The sequence below is a fragment of the Callithrix jacchus genome, chromosome 5 (genome assembly GCF_049354715.1).
Source record: "Callithrix jacchus isolate 240 chromosome 5, calJac240_pri, whole genome shotgun sequence".
Classification (NCBI taxonomy): domain Eukaryota; kingdom Metazoa; phylum Chordata; class Mammalia; order Primates; family Cebidae; genus Callithrix; species Callithrix jacchus.
The window spans coordinates 104459886-104474570 of record NC_133506.1 but is presented as its reverse complement, the minus strand read 5'-3'; the positions used below and the strand labels follow the sequence as shown (position 1 = coordinate 104474570).

At 49.8% G+C, this 14685-nt stretch overlaps 1 protein-coding gene across 36 annotated transcripts in view; it reads right to left on the bottom strand.

Moving 5' to 3' along the window:
- MYO18A (myosin XVIIIA) overlaps nucleotides 1-14685 on the bottom strand; it is a 104404-nt gene that overhangs the window by 63319 nt on the left and 26400 nt on the right. For 13 of the 36 annotated variants that reach the window (XM_078373936.1, XM_078373935.1, XM_078373947.1 and 10 more), the window contains exon 1: nucleotides 3247-3296. The exons of the other annotated variants lie outside the window; for them this stretch is intronic. Coding sequence is in view for 5 of the 13 variants with exons in the window: in XM_078373942.1 (XP_078230068.1) it covers nucleotides 3247-3252 (6 nt within the window). In the remaining 8 variants the exon portion in view is untranslated. Of the gene's footprint in view, nucleotides 1-3246; nucleotides 3297-14685 lie in introns of those variants that run through there. 36 annotated transcript variants of the gene reach the window in all.

The following is a 14685-nucleotide window of genomic DNA, read 5'->3' as shown; positions in this document are numbered from 1 at the left end:
TAAAGAAAGTGGGTTGCCTAGCGCCCCACAACTAGTAAGTGGTAGAGCTGGGATCCACAACCAGAATGGATCTTGGGGAGCTGTTTGTGTGTCTTTGTCATCCTGGACTGTGATTCACCCCTGAGCAGGACTTACCCATCATACTGTAGGCACTTAATAAATGTTAGCTGCATGAGAGTAATGGGACAGGGGTTCTCTGCACAAACCTCTTATTCCCATCTAATCTCTTCCCCAAATGTAAACTACAGAGAACAACATTTGCCCATTCTGATTCCCAGGGACATGGTACAAACAAGGGAGGTATAATCTCTAAACATACTCCCAATAAATACATAGTAAACTCAGTGCCTGTGTTAGAGGGAGGGCAAGGACACTGAAACTGCTTAGTAGCTCTTTGTGGAACAACAGCCACAAAACACATCATCCTCTGGTCTAGCCACTCCATCTTCAGGAATGTATGTCCAATGAGCTGACTTGAAAGAAAGAGAAAGAAAAAAAATACAGACTTTTATAGATGCACTCTATGTAACAGCTCCAGATTGGAAACAGCCTAAATGCCTAGAATTAGGAAATGGTTAGGTGCAACCCGTTCTTCTATTGCCATTTAAATAGAAAAATGTGTGGACAATGTAACCATATGGAAATCTCCACATAAAATAACATCAATCAAAAAAACTAGAACTCAAATAGTATACAAACAGTGATCATAATAGTCTTATAAACTGTGCAAATTAGGCAGAATAGGAACACTTGGTATTTATTGTGTTATATATTTGTTATTTACTGCTTATTTTTATTGTGAAGATGGCTAAATAGTCAATAGAAAAAGAAAAAGCAAAGAAGATAATAGCTAGAAGCATTTGTTCTCAAAGAGGAGAAATCCAAGAAGTATGCTGAGGGACTGTCAAACCTCATCCCGGGAACGCTTCTGATGCTCAGGGAGCAGTGCCAGGTGGGGTTTTCCCTCCACCATGCCAGCAGAGCCCCCTGATCTTAACCTGCATCCTGTGTGCTCCTCACAGGAGGGAATGGGGCACAAATGCTCCTAGGAGAATGCTGCCACACCTCAGGCAGCCCCCTCAGGCCCAGAATGCCCGGCAACCACATCGAGGCTCAAGCATCCATGCCAGACATCTGCATACTACAAGCACTTGAGAGCAGAAGGTAACCCTCGAGAGAGAGTGCCCAGAGGAAGCCAAGACGTGGCTGGTGGCTGAGGCCAGTTCCCCACCTTACTGCCTCTGCCAGCACTCACACACCCAGGGCTTCTCCTTCTAAGGACCAAGAGGCAGGGCATTCTCCTCTCCTCCCTCTCCTTTCCCATTCGGAGGCACAGAGGGTAGCTCTCAGGAGACTTCTTCCTGCCAGTACCAACCTAGCACCAACTTATCTAAGGACTGGGGGTGAGGGGGATGGGAGGAATAAAGGAGAAGGGAAGAAATAATAGTATAACAGTAAAAAAGAGTTAATCATTACTGAGCATTTGCTATGTGTCAGGCACTGTGCTGAATCCTTCACATGAATCATCTCATCTGATCCTCACAACATCCCTCTGAAATAGATACTAGTGTGACTGTGTTACTGTTACTTTACAAATGAGCAAAAAGAGGCTCCGAAGGTCAGGTGACTTGCCCAAAGCCTCCCAGCAGCAAGTGGCAGATCTGGGACTCACACTCAGGTCTCCAGCGAGAGACCTCCACAGCTCACTTGAAGGGATGAAGGCACACCCTGCCTGCCACCTCCCCTGGTTCACCTGCACTGCTGTCCTTCGACATCAGCTGCCAGAACAGCAGCTTGGGAGGAAAGCAGGGGTTTCAAATGAGGACCCACCCCTCCACCCACCGACCTGAATATGCTTTACATGGAACTGCTTGAGAAGAAGGGAAGCTCTCTAGGGAATGAACTGAAGGCCACACTGCCAGACAGAGGAGGAGGGGGAGATGAGCTTGGCAGGGACAACCTGGCCCTTGCAGTCCTGCCTCCAGCCAGAGCCATCCCCAGCCCCAGGGCGGAACAGAAAGCAGCCAGGCACCCGCCTCATTGCAGGCCAGCCCAGAGGAAGCAGGTGCACTGGAATGGCTTCCTGCCGCAACTGCAGTTGCAGAAGGGTCTGGCTTGCCTCCTCCAACGACTGGACCTACTAGAGGCCTCCCTTCCCTGGGGATGCTCCCTGCCCCTCTGCAGGGCACTTTGCTGTCTGCCTGGACATCACTGTGCATGGCCCTGAATCTGAGGCCCGGTGCTAGTGGCTCAGGGGTGGCTGGGGGAGAGTAAGCTAGACCAGGAAGCACCCATCTCTCAGGAGTTCTCTCTGACATCTCCCCCACCCCCAGGCATACTGCCCACACACCTCAGCCCTGGTGCCAGTTTAGGGCTGAGGCAGGGCAGTCCTGAGCACAGAGAGCTACAAGTGCTCACGGGCACATCTCAGGCTCCTGATGCACCTCCACACCAGGCCAGCCCACGCACTCTGCCAACTGCTGACACACTGAAAACCTTACCCTTGGGCTGGGAGGGGTAGAGTCGGGGGAACAGAAAGGACTGGGAGCAGCTATGTCTCTCCTCACTTTCTTTTTTAAGGAACTTACTTCTCTGGAGTAATCTCTACTCAAAGAGAGACTTAGGACCAGTCAGGGCATCCCTGACATGCCATCTGTGCCCCTTGCAAGTGTTCTGTGCAAGCAATGGAGGTGGCTAGGCTGAGACTACTCTTGGGGACAGTGAGAAGGGTTGCTCCCTGACAACTCCAAGGCCTATCCCCTCTCAAGGAGGAAGAGGGGAGAGAGCTATACCGGCAACGAAGCAGGGGCAAGACTGCTGAAGATCCTGGTGCTGGGAGCTGCGGCTTTGAAGAAAACAGCGTTCTAAGGAATGAAGGCCAAAAAAGCACTAATGGTTGGCCAGAAGGTGTGTCACAGGCTGGGAGGTGGAAGCAACCCAGGAAACAGAAGACAGTGCCCCTCCTGAAGTCAGGAGTTAAGCCCAGGATGCCCTGCTCCTAGCCACAGAGGGGTTTGAGGCTTCCGGGTCTGGGTAACTCCCTTCTTTGAGGCTTCCGGGGCTGAGTAACTCCCTTCTCACCAAGAAGCTCCGGAGAGCTGAGTCCCAAGGCAGCCCCACCCCCTCTCCCCATCTACTTCGGCGACATCTGGGGAAATCACAGAAAGGTCCCTCCTTTCCTAAATGAGGAAACAGCATGAGGAAGCTGAGACATCTCCGGGGTGGGGGGGTCAAAGGGACACTCACCCGCATGGCCCGGCCAGGAGCAGCTCAGAGCAAGGAGACTCCGCTCTGATGCTGCTCCTGCTCCGTTAGCAGCTCAAAATAGCACAAGATCGGCCCCGCCCAGTTCCCCGCCCTCTCTCAGCCCCTCCCGTTCCAAGCTGCCCAGCCCTGGTTGGAGCCAGTGGCCCGGAGGACTGCGGGTATCAGGTATGCCAGGAGGGAGAGGGTGATACAGCAATGTGTGTGGAGAAGGAGAAGGCTCTTAGGATAAAGCCATTAGGGTGGAGGGCAGGCAGTGTTGGGGGGTTAGGGCAAGGACAGGGAGGGTGGGACGTTCCTATGGACACACACACCCCGGCTCTGGGACAGCTGGGCTGATATGGCTCCTAAAAATAGCAGAGGAATTTGAGACCTGCAGCCCCCGGCCCCACAGGCCAAGCTTGAGACAAGCACATGCGCACTCATGTAGACTCACGTACATGTACACACACACACACACACATACACACACACGCGCACACACCAGCATACATGAACATTCAATCAGCACAGTATTCTTGAGAACATGCAAATCATAGGCCTACCTCAGCCACTTAATTACTGCGGCAGAGGCCAAGACAGCCACTAACATCACATCCAAGACAACGCACAGGGCCCACTGCACACTGTGCCCACATAGCAGCCACAGAGCAGTCCTATAAGGTCTGGCAGGAGCAGAGACCCACAGGGGCAGGCCCACTTACTGCCCCACTGCCATCAGCACAGGGGGGCATGCAGAGAATCAACTGCACTCTCTACGTTTACATCTCTCTCTCCTCCTCACACGCCAGGGACTGCACAGTGGGGAGGGTGGGGTAGGCCTCAGCCCTGCAGACAGAGGAAGTCATGGGTGTCTGGCCAATGAGTGATGGCTGCCTGTGAAAAGCCAGTGTTCCTTGTGAAGAGAAATCCTGGCCTGGCTCTCCAGTTAGCACCACGGATGCCTAGACCAGAACTAGGGACCCCCAGAGGCTGAAATGGGAGCTGGGGAACAGAAAGGGAAGGGGCCAAAAGAGAGGGAGTGCAAGCTTCAGAAACTGTCAGCTCTGCAGAAAAAAGGAAACAGTCATTGCCTCCCTCTTCCTCTTCAGGAAAAAGAAAAAGCAGGGGGTGGTGGTGGTGCTAGGAAGCCCGGATACAGAACCGCCAGTCTGGCATACATCCCATGCTTGTTGCCCCTGGCCAGCTCTAAGGGCCACTGGCCCTGTCATTCATCTGACTTTCTCCATGAAAAGATTGGTAAGCACTGCCAGAGAGGACGAAAACCCAGCTCTGCCTCCTACCTGCCATGCACTGTCCAAGTCCCATCATCATACAGTCACATACTCAGGCTATTAGAACCCAGTGCTTCTGTCCCTGCTCTCTAGGGAGTGAGCAGTGTCCCCAGGGGGAGCATCTGGCCCTTCGGAAGCACGTGCATTGTCACAGGTGCATCTCTAGCGCCTACTTAGCAAAAGGTTCCAGCCTCAGCTGCTCACTGAAATCTACTGGGAAACTTGAAAAAAAATACTGATGCCTGGAGCCCACCCTTTCCCTCTCAGTTTCTGATATAATTGGCCTGGGAGGGAGGCCTGGGCACTGGAATTTTTTTATGAATTAAAGCTCCCCAGGTGATTCTTACATGTAGCCAAGGCTGAGAATGGCAAGTCTCTAAGGCCAGCATAAGGCCTAACACAGAAATGTCCATTTGTTAAATGAGTGAGTGAGTGAATGACTTAGCTGTGTGAACACAGGCAGGTGACTTAAATTTTCCTTATCTGTAAAATGAGGATTACACCTGTACTGACTCTTTTACACAACCAGTATGGAACTGGTACATAATGTATGTGAAAGGGCTTTGGTTCTCAAAGTTCTCAGGCCAGCAGCACTGGCACCCCCTGGGGACTTGCTGGAAATGCAAATTCTAGGGACCCCACCCAGACCTGCTGACTCAAGAACTCTGGATATGGGGTGCAGCATCTGTGTTTAACTAGGCTTCCAGGTGGTGCTGAGGCACCTTCGAGTCTGAGAAGCACTGCTTCAAAGGAATGATTCACAGCATACCATGGTTAGGAGTGAGACCTCCAGAGCCACATGGCCTTCCATATAATAAACTACACAATTTGACCTCTCTGTGTCTTTTCATTTGTATTTTATTTTTTGAAATGGAGTCTCAACTCACTCTGTCGACTGGAGTACAGTGGCACTATCTCGGCTCCCAGGTTCAAGTGATTCTTGTGCCTCAGCCTCCTGTGTAGCTGGGATTACAGGTGTGTGCCACCACACCCAGCTAATTTTTGTATTTTTAGTGGAGACAGGGTTTCACCATTTTTGCCAGGCTGGCCTCGAACTCCTGACCACAAGTGATCCGCCCACTTCAGCCTCCCAAAGTGCTGGGATTACAGGTGTGAGCCACCACACCCAGCCTCTGTGTTTCAATTTCTTCATTTGTAAAATAGGAAAATCACAGTACCTACCAAGTGAGGTTATTACACGGGTTAAAAGAATTAGTACATACACAGCTCTGAGAACAGTGCCCAGCACATTCATTTTCAATATTTTTTTTTAAAAAAGCAGGGTCTTGCTTTTGCCCAGGCTGAAGTGCAGTGGCACTATCTTGGCCCCCTGAAATCTCCATCTCCCAGGCTCAGCCCATCCTCCCACCTCAGCTTCCCTAGTAGCTGGGACCACAGGCATGCGCCACCATGCCACCCTATAAGTTTTGTATTTTTTTTTTTTTTTGTACAGATGGCATTTCCCCATGTTACCTAGCCTGGTCTCAATCTCCTGGGCTCAAGCAATCCACCTGCCTCAGCCTCCCAAAGTGCTGGGATTACAGGCGTGAGCCTCAATACATTTTAATTAAGTATCTACCTATAATCATAAATGGGGAAAAAATGAGGCACTGTAAGCAAAATTTCCAGGTAACTGGAGCCTACCCTTTATAAGGGATAAAATATTTAAGTCATTTTCTAAATTCTATACTATTTATAATCCTAAAAATAACAAACACATACACCCTGCTTTTTTTAAGTATAACACTCCAAATTCTTCTCAAAGATCTCAAACTCTGAGCCTTCCTTCTTGAACCCAATCCATTTCTGCTCCATCCCGTACCGAAGGGCACGCCACCTCCACCATGATGACTCCCAATTTCCTGGCCTGGTTACAGAGCTTGGCTTCTGCCCCACCAATGCCCCAGCCTCTCTCCAAGGGTAGCAGTCCATCTTAGGCACCACCATGAAGCCTCGGATATGCCTGTATTAGGAAGGCCAGACACCCTTTGTTGCCATATGTCTGCTTTCTAATTCTTTTGTCCCCTGCCTTATTAGGCCATCAGCTGTCACTCGCCTGTCGGTGTGCCTGTCTCCACTCAGCTTCACATGCAACCACAGCTAGTCCCTCCGCTGCTCAAAGCATGGTGCAATCTCAGGGCATGGTCTGTGTCTTCAATGAGCCTAAGTGATGGCTCCAGGGGTCATGTGGGCACTCCCACAGCCAGCCAGGCCACCCCAAGCCCTTCAGCTTGCCTCCAAGGACAGCCGGAATCTATAATCTGGCCCCTTCCACTTTTCTAGTCTCTTCTCCCTCTTCTCAGCCAGCCTAGCTCTCCCTCATTTGCCTGCCCTTGTCACCACCAGAGCCATTCCCTATGAATGTGTCTCCACCTTGGCCGACCCTCCCCATCTCTCCAGGCCCATCTCGACTCCTTTATAAAGCATTCCCTGAAACCCGAGACCCACCCAGCAATACAAAGAACGTGGACTTGGCAGCTGGACACGCCTGGGTCTGAATCTCAGCCTCTTTCTTGCTGTCTGACCTAAGGAAAAGTTACTTGGCTTCTTAGAGTTTCCATTTTTTTGGCCTTAAAATAGCCTGATATCTACCTTAAGGGGCTGTTGTGAGAATAGAAAAGACAGTACATATAAAGCAACTGACATGCAGCCTGGAAAATTATAGTTATTAAATTATTAATATCATTATTATTATAAACCATAGCACTCACTGGCTACACCTAAACATATCACATACATACAGTTCTTGGTTATACTCAATACGTTACTCTATTATATACAGTGGAATCACACACTATAAGGGGTTAGATTCTAAAGTCAGCATGTAAGGCAAAAATAGAATCTAGTCCAAAATTCCTGAAAATCCCCCTAAACTACTCACAAAGTATTGTACACATGGTTTTTGGGTATGCCATTTGATAGAATATAGCTGCAGGAAAGCATAATAGCCATGTATGGCCTATAGCAAAAACACACAAAATATAATTTTTATAATTTTAGACTACAGTAATATAGTTTCTTACACAACCATATAGTTGAATTTATTGAAGTGTACTGTCCACATGCCATGACTATACAGCATAACTAATGTTCTGAATGATAATCGATTTGTGTTGAATGTTTAAGCCTCCTCTCCCTGGAGAGCTGGGACCACTTCCTACTTCCTTTATATCCCATCCCATTCCCCAGCACGAGGCACACAACAGGTGTTCCAGGAAAATCCATATGGATTTAGCCGACTGATCTGAACGGTGCCTGCGCAATAAGTGGGCTGGAACAGAGTGAGGAACAAGGGGATCTTCCCGTGAGGTGACAACTTCAACTGCTCGTGGGTGAGTTTAAGGTCCTTGGCTCTGTTTCAGGCACCTGACCAGGCAGAGTGGCCTGGCAGAGCTGGGGGCAGGCCAGGTAAGAGGCTCTGAGGGCTGGAGGAAGTTGTTCACTTATTCAACTAGCCGTGAACTGTAATACCTCAAGGTGAACACTGTGGGGAAGCACAGTGCCTGCTTCTTTTTCAGCTATCCCACCACTGACTGAGCTTCCTGAAGCAGACGCTGTGTGTTGCTCATTGCTGTACCCCAGCACTCACCTAGCACTGGGTCCGGCTCAGAGACAGTATGAGGCACGTTTGAGGGACTGAGTGAAAGAAGATGATTTAGTTCTTGTTTTCAACTAAATACTTCTGACTTCAAAAAATGTACAGAACAGCAGAGGGGATGACAAAGGTACCCCGAGAATTAAAATTCAAGTCAGAATGTGCTCAGTGCTCCAACAGGGACATCAGGAACCATCTAGGGAAGTTCAGAGGCAAAGATCTGTTCCAGTTAGGGAATTAGGCAGACAGCTTACAGACAGCTTGGAGCTAGGCCAATGAAGGAGAGAAGTTATAATGTGACAATGAGGTAGGAAGAGAATTCCAGGGTGAAAAAGTAGTGTAAGAAAAGGCAAAGAGGTGCCGGGCATGGTGGCTTACACCAGTAGTAGTCCCAGCACTTTGGGAAGCTGAGGTGGGTGGATCACCTGAAGTCAGGAGTTTGAGACCAGCCTGGTCAACATGGTGAAACCCTGTCTCTACTAATAAAAAAAAAAAAAATAGCCAGGCATGGTGGTGGGCACCTGTAATCCCAGCTACTTGGGAGGCTGAGGCAGGAGAATCTCTTGAACCTGGGAGGCAGAAGTTGCAGTGAGCTGAGATAGCGCTACCGCACTTCAGCCTGGGCAACAAAGCAATACTCTGTCTCAAAAAAATACAATACAATAAATAAAAGGCAAAGAGGTGGGAAAGCATGAGATGTGAACAGTAAGTCTGAAAGAAACATATGACACATATAGGGAAAGCAAGGAGGGATTAAAGCTGGGAAGGAAGCTGGGTCTCAAATCAAGCAGGTGTGTGCTGTAGTGGACGTGTTATTTCTGCTGCTGGCCACCCATTCCTCCATTTCCTCCATCCTCTGATTATAGCACCCCAGTTTCCCTCTGGGGACCCACCCCAGCACATGACTTGGCCCTGGCCAATAAGAATATCACATCCTCAGGCCATAGGTTCATGGAGGCTGTGTGACCCAAACAGTTTCAAGGACATATAATGAACCTTTGGGATTATTCAGAGTTATACTTCTCTTTCCACACAACTTGAACCTAGGGCTATAACATTTTGCCATTACTTTTCTGAGGATCAAGCCTGCCTAGAAGATGGGGTGAGAGACAGAAAAGGTCAGGTCCTAGTCACACTGATAATGTTTCCAGATAAGGCTGGGCCTGTAGCCAGTTCTACTGTTGGACTTTTCAGATATTGGTGCTAATGCGTATCTTCTTTTTAAGCCAGTTGAGCTGGGCTTTCTGTTGCTTGCAACTGAAAGAGCTCTACCTGAGATGAAAGCAAGGTGGGTAGTCTAAGTAACAGGAAGGCACACACCTCGTACTTGCCATGGCCAGGCACAGTGCTGCTGGTTTTCCTCTCAAAACCCTGCTAGGTAATGAAAAGGGGAATTGTGGAATGGGGAAGCGGGGTTTACAGGGGTTAAGACTGGCCAGATGATTTGAACTCAGAGCCTGGCTCCTTACACACCACCACCTGCCTGGAAAACAGTGGGATGCACAACAAGTTTCTGGAGAGTAACGGGGCATGATTTAACCTGTGCTTTAAGAATGCTGAGCAGGTCAGGCATGTGGCTTATTCTTATAATCCCAGCACTTTGGGAGGCCAAGGCAGGCAGATTGCTTGAGCTCAGGGGTTCAAGACCAGCTTGGGCAACATGGTGAAATCCCGTCTCTACAAAAAACACAAAAATTAGCTGGGCGTGACGGTGGCATGCCTGTGGTCCCAGCTACTTGGGAGACTGAAGTGGGAGGATCACCTGAGCCCAGGGAAGGTCAAGACTGCAGTGAGTCGTGATCACACCACTGCAATCCAGCCTGAATGACAGAGTAAGAGACACTGCCTTAAAAAAAATCTGAGCTAACAGGATGCAAGAGGAAGAGAAAGGAGGCTAGAAGGTGAAAGAACATTAGAAAGTCAAGGTAGACAGGCACAGTGGCTCACAACTGTAATCCCAAAACTCTGGAAGGCAGAGGTGAGGGGATCACTTCAGACCTGAAGTTCAAGACCAGCCTGGGAAACGCAGAGACACCCCATCTACAAAACATTTAAAAATTAGCCACGGGTGCACCTGTAGTCTCAGCTAGTTGGGAGGCTAAAGTGGGAGGATCGTGAGCCCAGGAGTTCAAGGTTATAGGTTACAGTGAGCTATGACCATGTTGCTGCACTGTAGCCTGATGACCAGAAAAAAAAGGAAGTCGAGGTAAAAGGTGATGCCAGATGAGAGATTAGGAGGGTCTACCTAGGATTCTGGCAGTCGGTGGAGAAGAGAGGGTGATGCAAGAGAAATAAGCTGGACTTGGTGACTCTTTGTGGGAGGATGGGAAATGGGCACAAGCAGGTAGGGGTGGATATTGAGAAAAGGAAGGGAAGGTGCTAAGGTTTCAAGCTTGGGAGTATCTCAACAAAATATAACCTAACAAAAGAATACTTCCCTGACCCCATTTGTCCCTCTAGTTCCTCTATAAATCAAAACTTCTAAAAAAAAAAAAAAAATTTATAAGCACCGTTGCCATAAATGGGTACTAATTATATGATCCTTGTATTACAAATTAAATTTGCCGCATGTAAAGTGTCACTAACAGAACTCCTTATTTAGGGAAGTTGGGGAGAGTCCTGTTGGCCTGGAGCACTTGCCCTTGGGGTGGGAGGGCCCAACCACTAGGATGGCAGGTGCACTTCCTGGATGATCACTTCAGAGGTCCTCAGCACCAGCCCTAGGGCCAGTGCTAGTGTCTACACCTGTCTCAAAGAAAATGCCAGCACAGAGTGCCTTCCCTTTCTTGGGAAGAATTCTCCTTTATTCCTTTGTGTTTGTGTGTTACAAAATCTCATCTTGTGTGAAACAGCAGTGTTAGGAGACGGTGATTGGTATTGAGGTGCCAAGATTTTTTATTAAATTCTACCGGGTGTCGATGGCCAGTAGATTCTGAAGTGTTAGAGGGCAGACTCCCTTGAAGAAGCCTAGGGATGGTCTCAGGAAGGAGAAGGAGGGCTGAGAGGAAACCTGGAGTGACCAACGGTGCACGCCCAGGGTCGCCCCAGCCACTCAGCACCTTCCGTATGGATCAGGGTTTGTGATGGCGGAGTCAGTCCCAGGCGTCCGTCACGACCTGCACTTCCCTCGTTAGCCCCACAGCCCGCCTGGGCGGGGCTAAGGGGGCAAGGCCAGGCCCGACACATGCGCCTGGAGCCCCGGAAGCTCCGCCCTGCAGTCCCACTGGTGTCCGGCAGAGGGCGGCCGCCCCCTTCTCATCAATACTCCCGCTCTACCCAGGCCGCGGGCTTTCACCTCCGCCAGGCCGGCCTCCGGGCCCCGCCCCTAGGAGGCGTCCCGGGGGAGCTCTGGCCCGAGGGAGCTGCGGCGGCAAGATGGCCTCTCGTCTCCCCAGGATGCGCAGGGCAAGAAGAGGCAGGGATAAACTAGGCGCCCACTTTGTTTTCATCACCGCTCTATCCCTAGAACCTAGAACAGTTCCTACACATAGCAGACATTCAGTAAATGCTTATTGATGGATGCCTGCTATACGTAGGAACTGATGCTTATTGAATGAATATATGAGTACAAGGTCAAAAGACGCCTTGAATCTGTTGTAGGGAGGGGCCCAGGATAAGCAATCAGGAAGGTCAGTGGGCATGGAACAGTGAACCACAGATCACTGCCCCAGAAGTGGTCGCGGAGGAGGCTTGGGGGTCTGGCACCATCCCCAGCCCCTACACCCCCCCAGTCCCTGCATTGGCACACCCCATCGGTTTTACCATACCATTTCGGGCACAGAGCCCAAGCATGGACGCCTGGGCTTGTCCTCTCTGCCAAGACCCAGAGTCAATACACGAAGACTAGGCAGGCAGGTGCGGCCGACTGCGGGGACCACCTGACTGAGCAGCAGCAGGTCAGTGGCTCTCTGAGGTCTCTCAGCTGCTGGGGATTTCCTCATGGCCCCTGAGTATTTCCAAACTGCCTCTGCTTTACCAAGCTTCTCCCAAGTCCCAAAGCCAAGAGCCTGCTTTGAGGATGGTTTCCCAAAATCCTCCACAGCCTTACCCCAAATCTCATCAGGACTTGGGTCACTTCTGGGTCTCCTAAATGCACCACAACCACTATGTTCTCCTCCCCACCCCCTCTGGCAGACATGAGGGGATAAGCATAATGAAGCATTGTTCTCTTTTTCATATAAATGACAACTCTTCTCTAATCCACAGAAGAAGAAAAAAAGAAAATAAAGTCAGCTTAAGGGTCAGTCAGAGCAATTTAAAAAAAATATCAGTAAGGTCTTCTTGGGTGTGAGAGATGGAGGCCTGTGGTGCTTATTCTCAAAGTCAGAGAGGTTCCTGTAGACAAGCCTCAGGCTCCTCCAAACACTGGACATCCAATAAATATTTGAGAACCTGTGTGCTCACCTCTGGAGCACCTATTGGGCCTGTTTCCAGAATGCTTTGAAACAAAAATAAAGCACAAACAGTATGTCCATAGTAACAGAAAGAAGCAAAAGCCTCTACCTTGCCTACCAACCCACCACCTCCACATTAGGAGCCTGGGCAAAATCCACTGGGGCATGTGAGTACCTGTGTGCTACAAAGCTGGGCAGAAGATACGCTAGGTGAAGTAAGGAAGCACTGCCCCAGATGTGGCGGCACATGGCCAGGGGCCTGCTGGCCCTGGGACATCAGGATTCCAGAGCTGGTGAAGTGTAGAAATTGCCAGAGAGGACAGATCTTCCTTCCTGAGAGGAAGGGGAAATGACCGTCCCCTGCCTCACCAGGCGGACTCTGAAGGAAGAGACAAACTTTCAAAAACACCCCACCATTTCTTTCTGGGAGCTGTTTAGAGCTGTGCTGTTTAATACCGTAGCTGCTAGCCATGAGTGGCTATTCAAATTGAAGTTGTCGGGATGTGGAGGCTCATGCCCATAATCCCAACATTTTGGGAGGCCTAGGCAGCAAGATAGCTTGAGGCAGGAGTTCAAGACCAGCCTGGGCAACACAGTGAGACTCAGTCTCTACAAAAAAAAAATTTGTTTAATTAACCAGGTCTGGTTCTGGCTACTTGGGAGGGGGAGGTGGGAGGATCACTTAAGGCCTAGAGTTTGCTGCAGTGAACTGTGATGGTGCCACTTGCCTCTAGGGCAACAGAATAAGACCATGTCTCCAAAAACAATTCCAGTTAAATGGAAACAATGAGGATACTTCTGATTAAATTAAAATCAAATAAAATTTAAGGTTTAGTTCCTACTGAGTTGGAAAGTGCTATAGAACATTTCCATCCCTGCAGAATGATCTGTTGGGCAGGTCCGGTCTAGAGGTTCTCTTTCAGGGTATCCTGGTCCCTCTGCCAGTGCCTCCTTCAGGTGATTTCCCTGCCTACCTGCTGTTGTCTCCCTTCCCCACCCCAGAGTCTGCTTAGACTCCTGTCCCCAGGTGCCTTGCCTTGTTCCCTGGGCCCCCAAAGGAGGTGGAGGAGGGGACTATAGTCACAATTTCATACCCAGCTGGGAGCAGAAGCCAAGGCTGAATGGAAACCTGCCCCCACCCTGAGGCATCCCAGGCCTGGGAGAAAGCCCCTCAGTGCCCTGCACAATCGTTCCTTGTTTCTGCAGTCTCTGGGCCAAGCACGGGTAAGACATCTGGAATGCAGTGGCCTGAGGGCTTCCCCAAGCTACCCGCTGCAGGACTTATCTGATGTTAGTACTCCTCTAGAGACAGAAGCCCCAACAGAATCCTGAACTTTCAAGGGCAAATAAGGCCAGTGAAGCCTCGTCCAGGGCATGCAGGATTTCTGCCATGGACCAGTGAGGACCATAATGGGACACTGCCCTGTGTCACCAGCTGGATGAAGAAAATGAGGAGTAGGAGGGGGAAACATGGTGGACAATGAACTCTGACATCCCTGACATGCTGGAGAGGAGGCTCAGAGAAGCCCCCCAGCCCCACGTCCTTTGCACAGAAGAGCAAAGGAACAGAGCGGCGGGTCTGACCATTGTTGTGTTCCATCGCAGGGACTTCACTGGAGAGGTTTTGCCACAGTTGAAAATTACAAGTGGGAGAGTCTGGGTACGCTCATATGGGTGGTGGAAGGAGCAGAGTACAGATCCTGGAACTGGCAGGTCAGGACTGTCTCTCTGTTCTATCCCTCAGTTCCTGCTTACTCCTAATCTAAGTGGGCTGTCAGGAGCAAGACAGGCGTGAAGAAACAAAATAAGTTGTAGAAAGACCAAAAAGTAGGGTGAGTTTGTACAAATGGAAAACCAACAGGCAGAAAGACACCTGGTACTCCGAAGGTCTTGCCATCAGCTAAGAATACGACTGGAGGGGGTCCCAGAGAAAGCAGCACAAGTTTAAAAACTGGAATCAAATTTCAGACCAGATTGGAAACACTGAGCAAAGAAATCCCTAAGATCACTGCGCGGGCCTGAGTAAGTTCCCCACTTTGGGCAAAAGCACCAGCGTGGCGACAAGAATAAAGCAGTCCCCAACCTGCCCCATGAGCAGAGCTGAGCCATTAACAGGAAGAGCACCTGTGACATTCTTGTGGGTACCAAGCTACCAGGC